At 46.8% G+C, this 17,044-nt stretch overlaps 6 protein-coding genes across 6 annotated transcripts; 3 read left to right on the top strand and 3 right to left on the bottom strand.

The window, feature by feature from the left end:
- Positions 1-127: 127 nt before the first annotated feature.
- On the bottom strand, positions 128-1,252 carry N7466_001441 (uncharacterized protein; the record flags this gene model as incomplete). The annotated part of the gene is made up of 1 exon (XM_057160839.1): positions 128-1,252. One exon carries the CDS (start codon positions 1,250-1,252, stop codon positions 128-130), a length of 1,125 nt encoding a protein of 374 aa, XP_057024124.1.
- Positions 1,253-2,896: 1,644 nt separating this feature from the next.
- N7466_001440 (uncharacterized protein) lies at positions 2,897-3,261 on the top strand (the record flags this gene model as incomplete). The annotated part of the gene is made up of 2 exons (XM_057160838.1): positions 2,897-2,983; positions 3,037-3,261. The coding sequence occupies 2 exons, from the start codon at positions 2,897-2,899 to the stop codon at positions 3,259-3,261; spliced, it is 312 nt and encodes a 103-aa protein (XP_057024123.1).
- Positions 3,262-3,315: 54 nt separating this feature from the next.
- On the bottom strand, positions 3,316-5,088 carry N7466_001439 (uncharacterized protein; the record flags this gene model as incomplete). The annotated part of the gene is made up of 2 exons (XM_057160837.1): positions 3,316-3,683; positions 3,750-5,088. 2 exons carry the CDS (start codon positions 5,086-5,088, stop codon positions 3,316-3,318), a joined length of 1,707 nt encoding a protein of 568 aa, XP_057024122.1.
- A 7,483-nt stretch (positions 5,089-12,571) lies between these two features.
- N7466_001438 (uncharacterized protein) lies at positions 12,572-13,125 on the top strand (the record flags this gene model as incomplete). Its single annotated transcript, XM_057160836.1, has 2 exons — positions 12,572-12,965; positions 13,016-13,125. The coding sequence occupies 2 exons, from the start codon at positions 12,572-12,574 to the stop codon at positions 13,123-13,125; spliced, it is 504 nt and encodes a 167-aa protein (XP_057024121.1).
- Positions 13,126-13,869: 744 nt separating this feature from the next.
- N7466_001437 (uncharacterized protein) lies at positions 13,870-14,425 on the top strand (the record flags this gene model as incomplete). The annotated part of the gene is made up of 2 exons (XM_057160835.1): positions 13,870-14,032; positions 14,088-14,425. The coding sequence occupies 2 exons, from the start codon at positions 13,870-13,872 to the stop codon at positions 14,423-14,425; spliced, it is 501 nt and encodes a 166-aa protein (XP_057024120.1).
- Positions 14,426-16,386: 1,961 nt separating this feature from the next.
- On the bottom strand, positions 16,387-17,013 carry N7466_001436 (ankyrin repeat domain-containing protein; the record flags this gene model as incomplete). Its single annotated transcript, XM_057160834.1, has 1 exon — positions 16,387-17,013. The coding sequence occupies one exon, from the start codon at positions 17,011-17,013 to the stop codon at positions 16,387-16,389; it is 627 nt and encodes a 208-aa protein (XP_057024119.1).
- Positions 17,014-17,044: the final 31 nt, after the last annotated feature.

Genomic DNA, 17,044 nt, shown 5'->3' with positions numbered 1-17,044 from the left:
CTGCCGAATTTAGAGCTCGAGGTGGGCAGCATCATAATAGATAAGCAGCATAAACAGTATAAGGAACACGAACAACAGAACAGCACGAAACAGAAACAACAGAAACAACAGAAGGAGAGGCAGAAGACTAAAACAGGCGGCTAGCCTCAAAAAGGTTTGCTAGCACTCTTTCGAGTTCATAGAGTCCTGCTTCCCTCATTCTTGGTCTCAAAGAATCGAAGTCCTGAAGACCGAGTCTTTCAAATGCATTAGCGCCAATGCTTTGAACTTTTTGAATGGTTGCCATCTCATATTCCGTGGGCAACACGGCTTCTGTTCCGCTGGCCAAGCTTAAATGGATCGAATCTAAGACTAAACCAGGATTCCGCTGAAATGCGTTCGTCAGAATCAGGAGCAAAAGCCGGGTTCTGAAGCCTGTCTCCTCCGGTATTTCCAAAGGGGGGTTATGCATGATGGAATCAAATATTTGGAGGCTGGCAGTGCGGTTTGAAGAAGCTGCTGCGATTGCAGCGTTGCGCCAGACCGCCAAACTTTTAGGCTGATAACCTTGGAGGGCAATGGCAGTTAACTTTTCTTCAAAAGTGCTATCAGAGTCTTTGAAAAGCCAATTATACATAGGCCATGGGCTCTCTTGATGCATAACTCCGTTCAGGCTAGAAAATTCTCCTTCGCCAAGACCGCCTAGGTAGACACCTCTTTTAAACAGTTGGTCCGCTAGATCGGGATCGACAAATTTGCAAATTTGATGAATTTGAGCTTGATCTAGACGCGGTAGCTTCATCTCTGGAAACTTTTGAATATGGTCCCAGCAGGTGCGGAACCATTGTGAGTTCCATGTACAGCGTGGAAGGAGATCTTGCAATGTCGTTTCAAAGAGTAGGCGATCCTTTTGCTTCATATCCTCTGCTTTGCGTATGAAGCAAAAGGTCGCCATGTCGGCTGGCTTATTCGTGTCAAAAAAGAATTGGTGGCATTCAGCGCAGTTGGAAATTTCGTGCAGGCACAGCTTGTAGGAACTATCTCCGCTTTCGATGATATCTTTGCATGTCTGAACGTTGCGACACATATTCCATTTTTCCATCAACTGGCGCGCAAGCGAAGGACCGTGTTCGATTTCCATGACGTCTTTGAGTACATGACAGGCATCATGGGAGCCAAGGGGTGTTTCCAAGAGTTCCTTGATGGTGGCCATGGTCAGTGAATCGGGCACTGGATGGAATAGCTTTTTGGAGGTTTTCTGGGGGGCGGCCATGATTGAGCTTTGGGAAAGAATTGGCTGCTCATTTCTACTTGGGGGGTGGGTGCCTTATATTTCCAGATATTAGAGGACTGGAACCATTTTTAGTGGTTTAGGCTTTGTGCTCGCAAGGACTCTGCCGTCTGTGCAATCACGAGGGTATAGTCCCTTAACGATCATATTAATTATTGCTCGAAACACTGTCACTTATCTTGCTATGGTAAATTGACATTAAGTTCAAAGGTTATTATTATGGAAAATATCGCCCTTGTCGGGATTCATGTCCATTACATTAGTACCAAGCATGTTCTCCTTTCTGCACTTATGCAGCTTTTTCTAACGCACTGATTCCTTCGCTTCACGAATTTTCATATCTAGCAAAAAAAGATCATATACACATCACGGCCTCCCATAAAGCCACCATCCACATCAGAGAGTCCCACGGGGCCCGCCCAAATAGTTGATGGGAAATATGGCTGGATAATAACTAACGAGCGGCTCCCTTGGCATCTCGGACGAGGACTTCGACTTCTTAGAAAATGAGTTCGTATTCAAATGTTGTTAGGGAGATGCGCCATCCTCCTCTATGTCAACTAACTTATCCCTAACAAAGAACCGGATTTGTGGAGGTACTTGAGGTGGTTCAATAATCCTGTTATGAAATGGCATGGTCCATCTTTCACTCTCAATAAGCTTGCCCCCGGTAGGCAGCATGTGAGTTTGTGGAGGCTTTTGAGGCAGCGCAAAAGTCTTGGTATTTGCTTTGCTGCTTAATGAGACGATGGCTAGGTATTAATGGCTCTTTAGCTGATAAACTTCGTAAGATAAAGGATAACTCCCCGGATGTTAAACTCACAAGAAGTTGTTGCTGGCACCTGCGTCACTTTATAACTCACAGCTGAGAATATAGATCGGAGGCGGGTCCATATAGTGTTAGGTACACTATATGAAGTTGCAGAGGTTTGATCTAGACTATGATCTAGGTTTGACTCGTCTAAGTCCTCTGGAATATTCCACGAAGAAAGGTCATCATCATCATCGGCACTGAAACAGGACATATACATCGTGGAAAAAGAGATAGCTGCAGACAAGGCATTGGGGATATGTACTCGACTGGTTTGATTGATTTTCTCGGCGTGCTGGCACTCTTATATAAAACCTATCGAGCCTTTTAGGTGGGGACAGCAGTTTCAAATAAACTTTCGAAAATGGCAAGATATTCGTATTTACACTACCTAGGGCCAAAATTTACGAGCAGTTAACACACGCTCGTTATCCATAGTGAAAACGGTGTTCCGTCCGTTTCATTAAATAGGACTCCAGATCTGCAAGACCAGAATGCAATAAATTTCATTAAGTAATTCTATGCCAAGCTTCGATAGAACGTTCCTGTACTGACCGCCTAGGACGTGCTGTACGTATCACGTGTTTACCCCTCCATCTCAATCACGAGGTCAGTCGGGCACCGAACACAGCCCTTCCGGGTTTTGTTCACGACACTCCTCGATACTGCGCACTGTGCGCAGTGACATCCTCGAATATGGATTTCTCCAAAACGAAACCTGAACAAGTATCATCAAAATCGAAGCTTATCATTGGTGCTATACGGAATCAGATCGAGAAAGGGCAAACGACACATGAGGGGGCAGATGCGAGTGGATGGAGGCATGGGGGGAGGAATTTTCGAAATCGGTCGAATTGCTCCACAAGGAGATTGAGGAAGACCTTAAAAACCACTCGTTACACGTGAGCTGCTCGACCATTCTCCTTACTTACAAGCTAATAACTATTGCTGGTAGGTGCTGGCCTGTGCCGTCCGTCACTTCTTAAGAGGCGCAACAATTATCAACCGATTCTATCCAATAAAACGCTTGTTAATAATTCCCGTCAATGGGGTCTCAACCATCTCCGGCGTTTCGCTCCCGATTGACACCTACTGCTATATTGGAGATGGACCGGCGCTCACGGGCGAAGACATTGATGTTATTATTGTTGCATACGAGGAAACACACAAGAGTTCATAACACTTTGTAACCTCGTCGCTTATCGCTGGGAAATTTGTACCTATATTGACTACTTTAACAAACGGTTTCAGAGATAGATAAGGGAACCCCTACTCCATTATCTTGCGAACTGAAGTTGGCCTCTGGTCCGGCTTCAATTAGCTGGAAATTCTCAAGCCCATTCAGGGATTCAAGGAAACCGAAATCTGAAACAAAGGGATCAAACCCTCTCAATACCCCATTCTCATCTAGAAATATTGAGTTCAAATCGGCATAAGGTGGGATGCTAGCATTCAAGCCTATCCTAGCATCGTCTTCGACATTGGCGTTATCTGTTTGAGACATCAAGGTGCCAAAGTCTAGCTCTGTGCGCTTGTTCTGGCTTTCCTCAAGACCGTCAGAGTCAATGGGTCGCTTTTGACCGCGTTGATTTCGATATTCAGCTGCGGCCATCCTTAAATGTTAACTCTGGACCATACTAGTATAGATAGAATCGGGTTAAGACATACCACAATCCTTTTTGTATAGTAATACACAATTTTTAAACCATCCTTCACTTGTTTCTGCAAGCTCAGACCATATCGGAGAGTCGCGAATTAAGTCGGCCAGGCATTTCAAAGATGAGTACTTTAGCCCTCGGAAATAGGAGTACACATAGAAGAGAAAGGAGAAGGTCCCTATCTTTCCGTATATATGCTCGAATGAGTGCATTTTCACACCGATTTGGACCGATCTTTGGTTTCCAGTACTGCTTCGATCGATAGCACCCAGATAATTACGTATGTAACTGTCTTTTCGTTTGGAATCTGCGCCTTTTGCGTCCAGAAGCAAAAACGAAACCCGAGGGAGCTCATATGTGGTTTCAGCCCAGTCCAAATATTTCTGGGCGAATATGTACCGAGCAAGGATTGCACGAAACTTTTGGGCTAAAGAGCAACCACGCAAAGATAGCTGGATATCAACTTCGAGAGGATCCATGTGGCTCCAATTCTCACCATACAAAACAGCATGTGCTTCACTTTTGTTGCTGAACGATTTGATTTTTTTGACATCCTTTTCGAGCATCTTCATCATGGTACTTAGATAATCCTCCTGTGTTAGACCTTTTCGCCCTGCAGGCTGTCTTGGGAGTCCATCTGATACTTGAATTTCTTGTGCTGTTTGTTCCTGTGTCGGCTGTTCTGGCATTGGTTGCTCTTGTGGTTGTTCCTGTGTCAGCTGCTCTTGTGGTTGTTCTGTCATTGGTTGCTCTTGTGGTTGTTCCTGTATCGGCTGCTCTTGTGGTTGTTCTGGCATTGGTTGCTCTTGTGGTTGTTCTAGCATTGGTCGCTCTTGTAGTTGCTCTGGCATTGGTTGCTCTTGTAGTTGTTCTGGCATTGGTTGCTCTTGTGGTTGTTCCTGTGTCGGCTGCTCTAGCATTGGTTGCTCTGACGTTGGTTGCTCTTGTGGTTGTTCCTGTGTCGGCGGCTCTGGCATTGGTTGTTCTGGCATTGGTTGTTCTGGCATTGGTTGTTCTGGCATTGATTGCTCTGACATTGGCTGCTCTTGCACTGGTTGCTTGTTTAGGTGCCTAGATCCTTCAGAACGGATATACTCGAAGGCGTTGTGGCTATCTCCATTGATCGAAGGTCCAAAGCAAGGCTCCATCGGTAACATATGAGGTGATTGCGAGCTGTTTTGCTCTTGCGTGGCATTGCTTATCGAGATTTCAGAGCGTAGGACATGCTCTAGGCGATCAAATGCAAACTGTAGCTCTCGGCGATGGGTTGAAAGCAGCTCTTCTGTTAGGGTTGGTAATGCAGATGAGATAATTTTAGCTGCACGGATAACCTCATCGGCAGAGTGCATGGTGTCTATGGTTCTTGGAAAGTTTGATGGATTATTGTGTTCGTAATAAGTCAGGAATCAAGATGTTCTTAAGGCTTGGCACAAACCCGTCGGGTTTGTGCCAAGCCTTAAGGGAGCCTGAGAAAAGTGATAGGCTTGGGTCATATGCATTAGATATCACATCACTAATCTCGCTATCCAATCACCAGTTAAGAGCCCCATATACCTATAGGGGTCTGAGGGTAGGTAGGGGCCTATACACCGTAGAAGAGCCAGTGTCGACAAAAATAGAAGAGGATGATCTCATATCTACAGGGCATTCCAAAATTACTCTACTAAGGGGGCTATGTGCATATGCCAAGACGTTGGCCGTTTCAGTCAAGAATTATGGTCCAATAATATTGTATTACCGCTCGGCTTAGAAGATCAGTGCGGTCGTCGCGAGACGGGGAGCGACTCTCACCCGCTCTCACCCCGCTTCTCACCCTCTCTATTGCACACTCACCCTTCTCACCCCTGGTCGCGCGACGCTAAAGCGGCTCTCACCCATTTCTCACCCTGGCGTCACCCACCGAACTACTGGCCGCATTTAAGCCACACGCCAGTCAGTTAGTAGTATAGTGGGTGACCACAAGCGAATCCTACTATTATATGTTTATGCTCAATCATTTTCTTTGTCCTACAGCCATTCTCGAAGTCGCCTTGACCAATAACTACTCTGAACCAATAACTACTCTGAAAGGGTAGGTGGTGTATTGTCCTCTAACCTAAATCATTTTGTTGTCATTCTTGTTCTTATATCGTCGTAATGAATCGCAATAGCATGATTCCTCGACTTAATATAGGTATGAGAATATCCTCCTCGAAGTCATGCATGTTGCACCAATGGTAACATTTTAAAAACATATAAGAAAGTCCTTTCTACAGAAGAGCTCGCGTCGGCTCCTCGCCATACTAAAATAATCCACATCTTGCATGGTACTGTATCACCAACTCGCTCTCTCACAGGCAGTGAACTCGCAAAAAAACTATTGCTCATTCCTTGCCAAAGATTCATACCTCCAATCTGGGTGAGAATTCAGACAGACTCAGTTCCAGCATGGGCAGGCTGCCTGATGAGCCCGCAGGGGAAGTAGTTGTGGTATTGGCAGAGACTCGTGTGAACGAGGTGTTTCCAGAGCAAACGCTATTCTCATTCGATGTCGCGCATGCCTCTCGCGGAGTTTCTCTTTGAGATGCCTCGGATCTCACACTTCTATCCGGTGTCACAGATACATATGGGAACATCTTGTCCAAGAGACTCGTCTTGCTTGATCTGCACCGCTCTTTGGACTCATGCTGAGATAGACTGGGCTGCGTGCTCGTCAACGACCGGAGACGATTAAACACAGAGAACTCCAACTTCAGCTTGATGCTGTACACGACAGTCTTGAAGCTCACTTGAATATAGTGTAGCTTGTACCCCGTGAGAAGGAGCAGGATATTTAACAACACGACAATAACATTGATCCAGAGCAGATGGATGATGGCATTCCGACCATTGCGACCTCGGATCTCAATCATCGGCTTGAGAGCTCGGACTGCTTCGTAGATGTAAATGCCGCAGATGATGGAATCTTGCACGCAGAAGCCGGTGACCTGTATGCGATCGTATATCGCGGCGGGTCGAGCGAAGCGTGCGTCCCCTTGGTTCAGGCCAAAGAACAAGACGGTCATGGGGACATGAAGAATGAAAAAAGTTCCCGACGATCATCCACAAGACCCATCGCACCTTTTCCATGTTGGAGACAACGAGGTTCAGACGTGAATAGAGTACGACGGCCTGACCGGTAACCATGGCGTACCATCCAATGATGAAAGGGATTGACGTAGAAAGATTAGATGCCTGAGAGACAAAACGAGCCATGGCAGGCAGTGCATGCAGAAGAATGCCCCAAGACGCGACCTTCATGCTCCAGAAATAGAGGCCGCTGTAGCGCTTGAACGTATCAAATGTGACAATTCCCGTTTCCAGGGCATTGTATGCGCCGATCGCAAACATGGATACGACCTGAATAATTGAGACGTTCTTCATCAGAATAGCCCCGACGTCCGATGGTAGGCTGGTAATGATTGTATCCATGATGACCAAAGACTTGTCGCAAACGTAAAAGAATATGAAACTTATGAGGTGGACGTGGTGAGTAGACAATTTTAAAGCCTACTGCGGCAAACATGTGATTTTCTTGCAATGAGATCACGGCATAGTAGCTGGGGGCTGCTTGGAATGATCTGACGAACTTTCAGATCTTATTGGGTCAATGGATGGCCGGGTCGCAGACTCATTGATAACGTAGAAGCTGGGACGAACACTAGGCGTAATTAGCCTCGATCCCTTTTGTCTTTCTACCAGGTCAGCCAGACAATGGCATTTTCTCGTGCCTCTGGAAGTCCGGATCCCGATGAAACGTTAGAGAAAGAAAAGTAAGATTCTCAGCTTCCATAGACTTTGAGTGGGGCTGTCTGAGAAGTTCGATGATACTCTCGTCAGACCATGGAAACGACCGGTCGCCAGGACAGCCTCAGGCGAGGAGGACGCGATTGTCCATGGATGGGTGATCTGAAATTGACACTAAAAAAAGTCTTTGTGGCTGAGTATGTTCGAATTCAACCTTCCCGACAGGAATAAACATTCGTGAAGAGCTGTCCTGTAATATACTCGTGCCCTTTCAACCGTCTATCCAAAAGCAATTTACTGGTGCTGGAAAACTCACAGGCGCAGGCAGAACCGTATCCCGTACAAGACACACCTGCGGGATTTAGAATAAGTCTGGGTATGGCACATATGTCTGGCCTACGACGCAGACCCTGACGTCGGAAGCCAATCAGAGTTTGAATTGTCCCCGAACTATTCATGTAAGCTATTCCATCCTGCCCAACATGTACGACCCTAAGTGAGCTGTGGTTCTAGACCGTAATAAATTCAGGCCAAGAGGATGAACCACCAAGTGGGCAACTAGGGGGCTGGAAGAAGGGTCGATGCAGGAAAGATAGCTTCTAGATCTTTCCATCGACTGGATCGAAAGGACGGTTACCCTGGTAACGGAAAAGTGGAGAAGACCTTCTCTATGTGGAGTCATCCGTTAAAGAGTGGATCGCGAATCACCTTCAAGGCATCAATTTGGGAGCAACATTAGTAGCGTTGTGCTCTGTGCTCCCAAAACACGAGTCATATGAGCCGTTTGTGTCAGAAGAGCAATCTAAATAAGCATGAATTGTGAAGGGACACTCAGTTACACATCTGGTAGTCGATCGGATCGTGATTAGTGAAATGAATGTCAATGCAGAGGTCCTTGGTTGGTCATTTCTTCGACACGGGACACGGGTCCGCGAGTCAGCGTTCCTAGTCTCAAGGTCCCACCGATATCTGTCTCGATCGGATCATGAGTCACGTCTTACCAGGTCATTTCTGATTGGCGTCTTGCGCCAGGGTATGATAGGAGCATTGCAAATTTTTGCAATGGATGAACCATGATAAGTCCCACGGCGAATGGCATTCAGAACCAAAATTCCACGTCGTGTTACCATGTGATTAGCCGCACTCGGTATTCTTGAGCCATACAAATATTAGGCGTCAAGCCATGTACTGTACCAAGAAAAGGGGTAATGACCTGGATTTCAATCTCACCCACGTGGATTATCTGGTATAAGCCATACTCAAAAAAGAAACATATGCACTAAATGGCTGCTTGGTAATCAACGGCTTTCTGTATGTATGCCGCAGAAAGTCATCCCTTCATGTGTGTATCAAAACTGCCTTTGGGGATCATTTTAAGTTGATATACGCAGCAGCGATCTTTCTGCGGACCCATATCAGAACAACAAAAAATGCATCATGTCCAGTTTCATGAGGCATGTGGGTATTTTCTAACACGCTTACAGATTCTGGGTTGTCGGTGTGAATGCATATTGGTGACTTCCAACTCGGAAAATTGGTACCAATAGGGTTGCTTGGCAGGAACACATATTTTTGCGCTTCGTTGCAGATGATCTCCCAACGGACCCCCTAGTATTAAAGGCTATGCCTTCCCAACCTTTTGCACGAGGGAATCTTCAGCTTTTCATCCTTCAGCTAAAACTCGCTTGTCAAAAGATAGCATGGCAAATCAATCTAACTCCGCCCCAAAGAAGCCAGACATCACAAGCAGGTCGAGAGTGACGCGTGCGAAGTCCCGAGTCAATTCTCCCAGCCCTACTCAGTCGGGTGTCTCTCAGTCTCGTGCAGACTCCTATTCTCTGCACTCAGTGGCGCAGCCGTCCAAAGTCCCAGTATGTTGATGGTGGTCTATTTTCGATTCCTAAATTCTTGAGTTACCCTTTACTATGCTCAGTACTGCCGATACCATGCGCACCAGCTGATCATACTATTTAGGGGCATATCGTGTCAAAGAGTGATCGGAAGAAGGAGTTCAGAGCTATTCATGCCAAGTGCCTTGATGAGATGGACAAAATTGGTCGGGAGCTTCAATTGGCCCTTGCGGAGAAAAACGATCAAAAGGCCTGCGAGTCTCAGCTGTTGCAGAGAATGCAAGCCGCAGAAGCTGAAGCGAGTTCGAAATTGCAACAGGCTATTGCGCGAGAAGAAGCCGCTCTGGCTGACAATGAAAGACTTCAGAACGAGATTCGTCAACTCCAGCAGCAGGTGGAATCGCTGAATGCTTCGACACAGGATAGCGTCCCATGGAACGAAATTCAGCTGGTATTGCATCAAACACATGGCGAACTAGTCTCCGCGACCACGCGATACTGGAACGCGATCGACGCTCTCCAGAACCGCAGACTAGCATCCTATCTACCCGGCTCCGGAGTGATCCACGGAAATTGGACGGAGCAGTACGGCCCGCCAGGAAAATTGGGACAGAATGCCCTTCCCGGGTTCTCCGCATCGGGTAATCCCCCGCTGAGCAATCTGCAACAAAAACCTGGGGCAAACAATGTATTTGATTCGTTTGTGTGAAGCGTCATGATCTTCGGGTTCTTGTGGGTCCAATCCAGTTTAGTGGATTTGTATTTTGATGTCAGTAATCATGACGCACACAAGTACCTCGTGGTCGCATCACCGTCTTCGGCCTACAGCTGCATACGATCAAATATAAATATTAGACGAATTCATACCTTGTCTTGAATGGAGAGCTTTCCAAAAAGTACATAGAATAGATGAGTGTTAAGAAGCAGTACTGTTCACCGCCAAGCGGGGTAGCCCGTCACCTGGGTCCGTCCGCTCGGTGGATCATGATCGCCGTCCATATTTGTTGGAGCACCTGTATTTATGGTATTGTCCTGTCACCCTGATACGCACTACTCATGCATTAGGGTTAGACCTGTATCTATAACACTGGGTCGTGACCCACAGAACTCCACAAAAATACAACTACTATACACATGCATCAACAATATTCCACCCCGCGCGGGTGCTTTATCCAATCACGGCAAGCTTTGGCTACTGATATACCAGATGGTGGACTACCCAGCCAATTTTAGCAAAGCCAAATGAAAGGCTTGCCACGGGTCATATGATTTGGAATTATTTGCCCAGAGCCCTGAATGTAACGTCGAAGATTTTTTGTCAATGTTCTGGACAATCATTTGCCAGGCCGGCCGCGCAGGGTTCCAAATCTTGCTTTCCAATTTGTCACTCTCCGAGTGGGCAATTTAAGTAAGTGGGTCGAATTGCAATGACCCACCGGCACATTGAAGCTTAAACGGCACGTGGAAATTGGTCCGTGCGCATATTAGCCAAGTCAGATATGATTTCAGACCGGTGGCGGTTTTCGGTTTTTACTCCAGATTTCTTCATGCTTAGCGAATCTAATTTATAGTCTACTCAGGCTGGCTATGCAGCTGGATGCTGGGGCAGGTAGTGGAAATTGAATGGTCACGTGAATCATGTAGCATTACTTTGGTAACAAAAAGTCAACACATCATGGTCCGAAAGCTCATTGGCAACGACGTGTTCACCCAGTCAATTATCCTCTTCCGTAGTGCTCTGGGTTTCCGAATTTATGTTCTCTATTGCTGCCTCCACAGCTACCATTCGTTGGACAATGTCGTCCAGATCACTGCAAATGGTTCCAGTCTTATCTGCAAGAGTGCTCAGCGAGCTCTGGATCGACCTAAAATGGTATCAGCGGTGGCGTTTCTCAGCAGGCTATCCGACTTACTTCACTCGGGTGTCTAGTCTGATAGATGTATGATTAGCAGCGAGGTTAAAATTGATTCCACGGCAGAGTCAGACACTTACTCGGAGATACACTGGAAGGCGATCATGGTACGATTGTCTGGGGTTTCAGATTCTCCTCCAATTTCCTGCCCTCCTCCAATATCTTCTCTCTGTATCCAGTCTTCAGTGGTATCTTGCGGGATCCTACCCACCAGGTTCGTCCCACGTTGGAGACTGGAGAAGTCGTTCTCCTCGAGAGATTCAACCTCTGTAGTATCACCTTCGGCCGATAGTGAAGAACCTTCTGCACTGTCCGAATCGGAAGGTGACAGCGATAAAGCGCGCTCCAATCGACGCCGAAAGTCCTCATGTTGTTTGGGGCGGGCAGGCTTTCTCATTCCAACCATCTTTGTGCCAGAGAAATGTTAGAACAGTGAATTTGTCAAAAGTAAAATTCGGGCAGCTTTTATAAGGTTTGTCAGGAAGGTCTGAGTAAGCAATTGATGTGGATTTCTCTCGCAACATTGAATTCTGTTGGAACTTTGGCTTCGTCAGATTATGTAGAGCCATGAATGTAAGAAGAATTGGAATTATGGGCTTTTGAATTTTTGAGTGAGGTCTAAGCTGAACAGACATAGTAATCATGTAGAATGTCAACATTCGAGTAAACGGACAATGTCGCCATGTAGAAATTCAACATGCAAGGTCAACAGGCAAGGTCAACAGGCAAGGTCAACAGGCAAGGTCAACAGGCAAGGTCAACAGGCAAGGTCAACAGGCAAGGTCAACAGGCACGCTCAACAGGCAAGTTCAACAGGCACGCTCAACAGGCAAGTTCAACAGGCACGCTCAACAAGTAAGGTCAACAGGCACGCTCACCAGGCAAGGTCAACACCCAAAAGCACCATGCAAAGTCAACATGGAAACTCAACATGCGATAAAATGCAAGTCAAACATGAACACATTGCTCTAAACACATTCGATTCCATCCAGGTCGTGCAATTGGAATATTGCTCAACAGTAATAGTGATTTTTACCTATGAGCGACGCAAAATTAAAAGATATTACCTGATTTCTGAAGATCAGGAATTGGTGAAAGTATGTGATACGGAGCGCTTCTCAGCTGCAAAATGCTTGGAATAGCTCATCGGACTAATCCATGGAACGGATTCTGGCTCGAAAAAGTATGACTGACTTCCCCAGTGAAAGATACTTACTACTGACCCTAGTGAGCATTTAAAAGTCAGCCAAGTCCCTTCAACAGCCATTTATAACCATCCCATCAGCATCAATTTAAAAATCACAATGTCCCCACGCAGTATTTTGAGCTGGTCGGGACAAGAAGAAGATAGTCTTCTGCAGTGGTTGGATGAAAATCGTGCATTGCCATGGAAAGACCTTCCGGACGCATACAGAGAAAAATTCGGTGTGGACCGCAGCGTTGAATCCTTACGAGGCAAAAAATACCATATTCTGCGGAAGAATAGTCGCACGACTGCCCGATCTCCGAAAAGTCAAGGTCGCCGTAGACGACGAGAGCCCGCCCGCCGCTCGGTTGAACAGACAATCATACACTCAGACGCCCCAGCCAACGCGGCAACCCGGAGCAATATCGATCTGTGGTTCGAGACGATTCTTGCGTCCGAGTCTGATCCTGCTGGTAGCAGCGAATCGACGCTGACAAGAGTCTCGATTTCAGGTATGGGTCCTCTCAAGCTAGATCTATGTATATGCTAAGTAGTCTTTCAGATCGCTTGACGCCAGCGCTTAAAAAATACCGTCCCAAGAAATCACGATCGTCATCATGGATCTGGGAGTATGTACATCGTATGTGCGCCACTGGGAGAATGGACTTCTAAGGTGCGGTGTATGAACATGATGCGAAGCATCACAGGAGAGGACCCTGGTATACAAATGGGTGTGGAGCCGGTGCAAATGAACGTTTGATTCCCAGATATGATCAGATGAGGCATGTAGCCTTAAGAGGAATGCCAGTTGCTCCTATCTTTCAAGATCTCAAATAGTGCACAAGAAATTGGATATGATAAAACAATTTTAAGTATACCATCATTTTTGGTGCATCTTGTTCAAAACTAGAGGCCGTGTTTTCTTCCCAGCGGAGGGTGGGTCTGAACGACTTCCCTGCGTGCTTGGTCAAGCTACACTCGAAAAAAGACAGTACTATCATTCTGCGCCTGCGGACGATCAAGGCGGTCTTCAAGTTGGTATTGCCTCGATTTTGAGACAATTATGCACTCTGACCTCAATTTTATGTCGAGTCAAGACCGTTTTCCAGACGGTACCTTGGATGGCGTGCGTAATGACCATACTCGGGTTGAAAGTCCGAACGAAAACTTTGTTCCGTCAAAGCATCCTATTTCTCTCCATAAAATAATATCATGGCTTTGTGGATCCCAAAAAGCGTCCCCTCCAAGCAGCCCAGGTCTTTTGCTGCGAAATGTCCGACTGAATCTCTGATGCCCTCAAGAATCTCACCTAGCACAGGACTTCCCAATAAGTACATAAACAGCTGAAGCCTCTTACTACCACCAAGTCATCAATGTCCTCCACAGACTACACGTGCTAAGTTCGCAGTCTCCAACATGCGTCTTTCTGTGCTCCTCTTCATACTTTGCCCGCTTGTCTTCGGCAATACCCTGGAGATCATAGATGTGGGTGGTCTGTGTTATATCTACTCGAACAGCACACGAGGCTGTACAGGATCCTCGGAGGCTATTGGGGAATTGAATGGTACTTCTTGCTCCAGTAAGTACAGCTACATACAGATCATCTATGGCGCAATTCCACTGACACTCACCAGATCTCAGCACGATAGGGCACAACAAGCGCACCGAGACAGATTCAGTCAATGTGACTGTCTGTGGCCCCCACCGACAAACTGGTCAAGAGCTTGCTTGGGTCACAGCAGACAAGAGCGGTCTTCTCAAGTTTCAAAACATCGGAGGAGACACAGCAAACTGTTCCATCGGCAAAGAGTTCACGGCGGGGACTTCCTGCTCTGCCCTTAGTGATAGTTCGATAAAATCGGCCGCAGAAACGCCTACATCGATCTTATCTACTAAGGTTATAGAATCTAGCACTGTTGCATCCTCAAGCATGAAACCGACGTCGCCCAAGCCCGTCCCGATGGACTGCTAGTCAATTGGGGCAGGAGTCGGTGACATTTGCCTTCAACCAATTCAGTTCAATCTCTACTGCATCCGTTGTATTCAGGTCATTCTGATATTTCCTTCTAGCTCCCAGGCTGGGCTTGTGCTGTGGCCTACAAGAATTGATTAAAGTGTACTCGTCTTGCTTTACTTTGACATTTTCCTACAATTTTGGTTGAAAGAAAGTAGTGTTAAGGTAGAAAATTTGAGCTGATTTTTTACCAAAGCAATGGTCAACTTCGTGGTTGCATTGAGAGATCCACGAAATGCCTGACTTCCCGCTGTCTTGCGGTCCCTCGGGCGATTAATGTACTACAGAGCGTTGGAAGAGATTGGAAAATGATCCATACACTTGGCTGCGAATCTCAGTGGAGCTGAAGGAAGCAAGCGTTAACAAACGTGATATGCGATACGTCAGTCTATGTCTATCACTCTACATAATGGCACCAATAGCCCTAAGTGTAAAGACTGGCTCCATGTACATAAGGTCAGTGTATGATTGAAGAGCAAGATTTTTTTGATTGAGCATAATATTGAGAGTCTCCAGATTCCACGTACAGTCTGCGACGCGTCCGGGAAGTATAACCGGTTAATGCAATCCTCAAAGCCCTGTCCATTCAGCCGTACATCGGGGCAAGACTCCTGGAGTATTCTGCTGAAAGCGTGATAGCCCTGGTATTGGCTATAAAATATCAAGATACAGGTTTTGCGACAAGAGCCATTTTGTCTGCGACGTTGTCGTGAATCGTTCATCCAAAAGGTGGCGGGCCTTCTCCACTGAGAACTTCGGGGGTGAGCCAGAAATCCCAGTCAACGACGTCTTCTTTCTCGGATTGCAGACAATCGGATTGGTGGATCGCCTCCTTCTTCACTGGAGCTTCTTGGGTGACGTTGAAGTTATGTGCAGCAAACGCATTTCTGGGAGAAAAGACTATCAGAGGTTTTGTCAGCACGGCGGCCACTGTCCTTCCTTTTATAGACTTACCTGGCAGTTTGCGTCGTTCTATTTCTGCCACAACTAGCGATTCCTAATCAGGCATGAGGATTTTGCGGGTTGGAAGGAGAAGAGTATGACTGGAGAATCTTGCTCGAGCGCTTATTAAGAATAAATGATGGAGTTGGGAATGGCGATGCTTTGCCTTGGCAGTCTTCCTGGATACCTTAGCAACAAAACAGGGCCAAGGCTTCGCGGTCGACTGGTCATCAACTCCGACAGTTCGTCATTCAATCTAGCGCACTTGTCATTTTCAACATAAAAATGGGCCACCAGGCTTTCAAACCTTGACTGTATGTCCATCGAACAAGATGTTTTTTATTCACCTAGATAAGACAGCGCTTTAGAATTGGTCGCGTAAGCCAATACAAAGAGTATCACAGTAGGCACTATGTCAACGATCATATCTTATTTGGACACGCCACGTGCCAGATGACGCTTCTGCCTGCTCGATCGACTGTGCCTGTGCAGCAGATCAACCACTCTCGAATGCTGTCCATGTTCTGCCCACCAGAGTGGGGTTCGTCCTTGGTCATCAATCAAATTCAAATCGATGTCAGGATGTTTCAGCAACGATTTGGTCACTCCAAAATACCCATTGGATGCCGCAAAGAAAATGGCTGTCCATTGCTGATGGCCACGGGCATTGATATCGACCAAGTTCCCTGCTTGGAGGAGGAGAGATACAATGGATTCATGATTCAAATGAACAGCTACTTGGAGCGGAGTCGTTCCAGTAGGGCTTTTCTGATTGACCTGGACTGACCTGAAACGAAGGAGGGCCTTCACTGCGGGAGAGTTGCCTACGCGGCATGCAGACCAAAGCGGAGGCACGATATGTGTAGACTGAGAGTTGATGCATATCTGCCGCTGTTCCAATAACAGTTCAAGGACTGACAGAACGGGGCTCTCGGCAGCTCGGGCTAATGGCATAACACCATATCTATCAGGATTATTCAACTCAGCTGCCTTTGACGTAGAAACAATTTCACGAGGTCATAATGGCCACGGTTGACAGCATGCCAGAGAGCTGTTCGCCCTTTGGAGTCTGAAAAATTCACATCCAGTTCGGAATGCAGTAGAAGAGAGTCGACCATGAGGACAGATTGCTGACTATTGAGCCTTTCCACAGCCGGGCTCTGGTGGTTGATATCGATTCCTGCATATCGCACCAGCATCTGGGCTGCTATATGATCTCCTTCGAGAACCGCAGTTTGCAGTGGCGTCCAGCCAAGAGAGTCTGGGAGATTGACATCCACTCGAGGATCAGCAAGTAAAAGTTGGACGGCATAGTACTCGCGATGCTTCGGCGCGTTTACTAGAGCAGACAGTCCGTCCGAGCATCGATCGTTGACATCAATCTCCTGAGACTGGAGAATCCGCTCCACGCTAGCAGCATTTCCGCCGATCACCGCAAGTGACAGGGGCCCTCGACCTCCAAAGTCGCAGCAATAGCGGACGTCGGGCCGATACTGCAAGATCAGATCCACCGCCTGTGGGTATCGCAGGTCAATAGCGAGAAGAAGCGCATTCTTGCCAGCGTGCAGACAATCGATACAGCAGTATTCGAAATTGGCTTCCATGTTTTACACAGAGAAACTATCTCAAGCCCCA

Source organism: Penicillium verhagenii (genome assembly GCF_028828195.1).
Source record: "Penicillium verhagenii strain IBT 33310 chromosome Unknown utg000003l_segment0_segment0, whole genome shotgun sequence".
NCBI classification, from domain to species: Eukaryota; Fungi; Ascomycota; class Eurotiomycetes; order Eurotiales; family Aspergillaceae; genus Penicillium; species Penicillium verhagenii.
The sequence above is the reverse complement of the archived record's forward strand: the minus strand, read 5'-3'. Positions and strand labels throughout refer to the sequence as shown.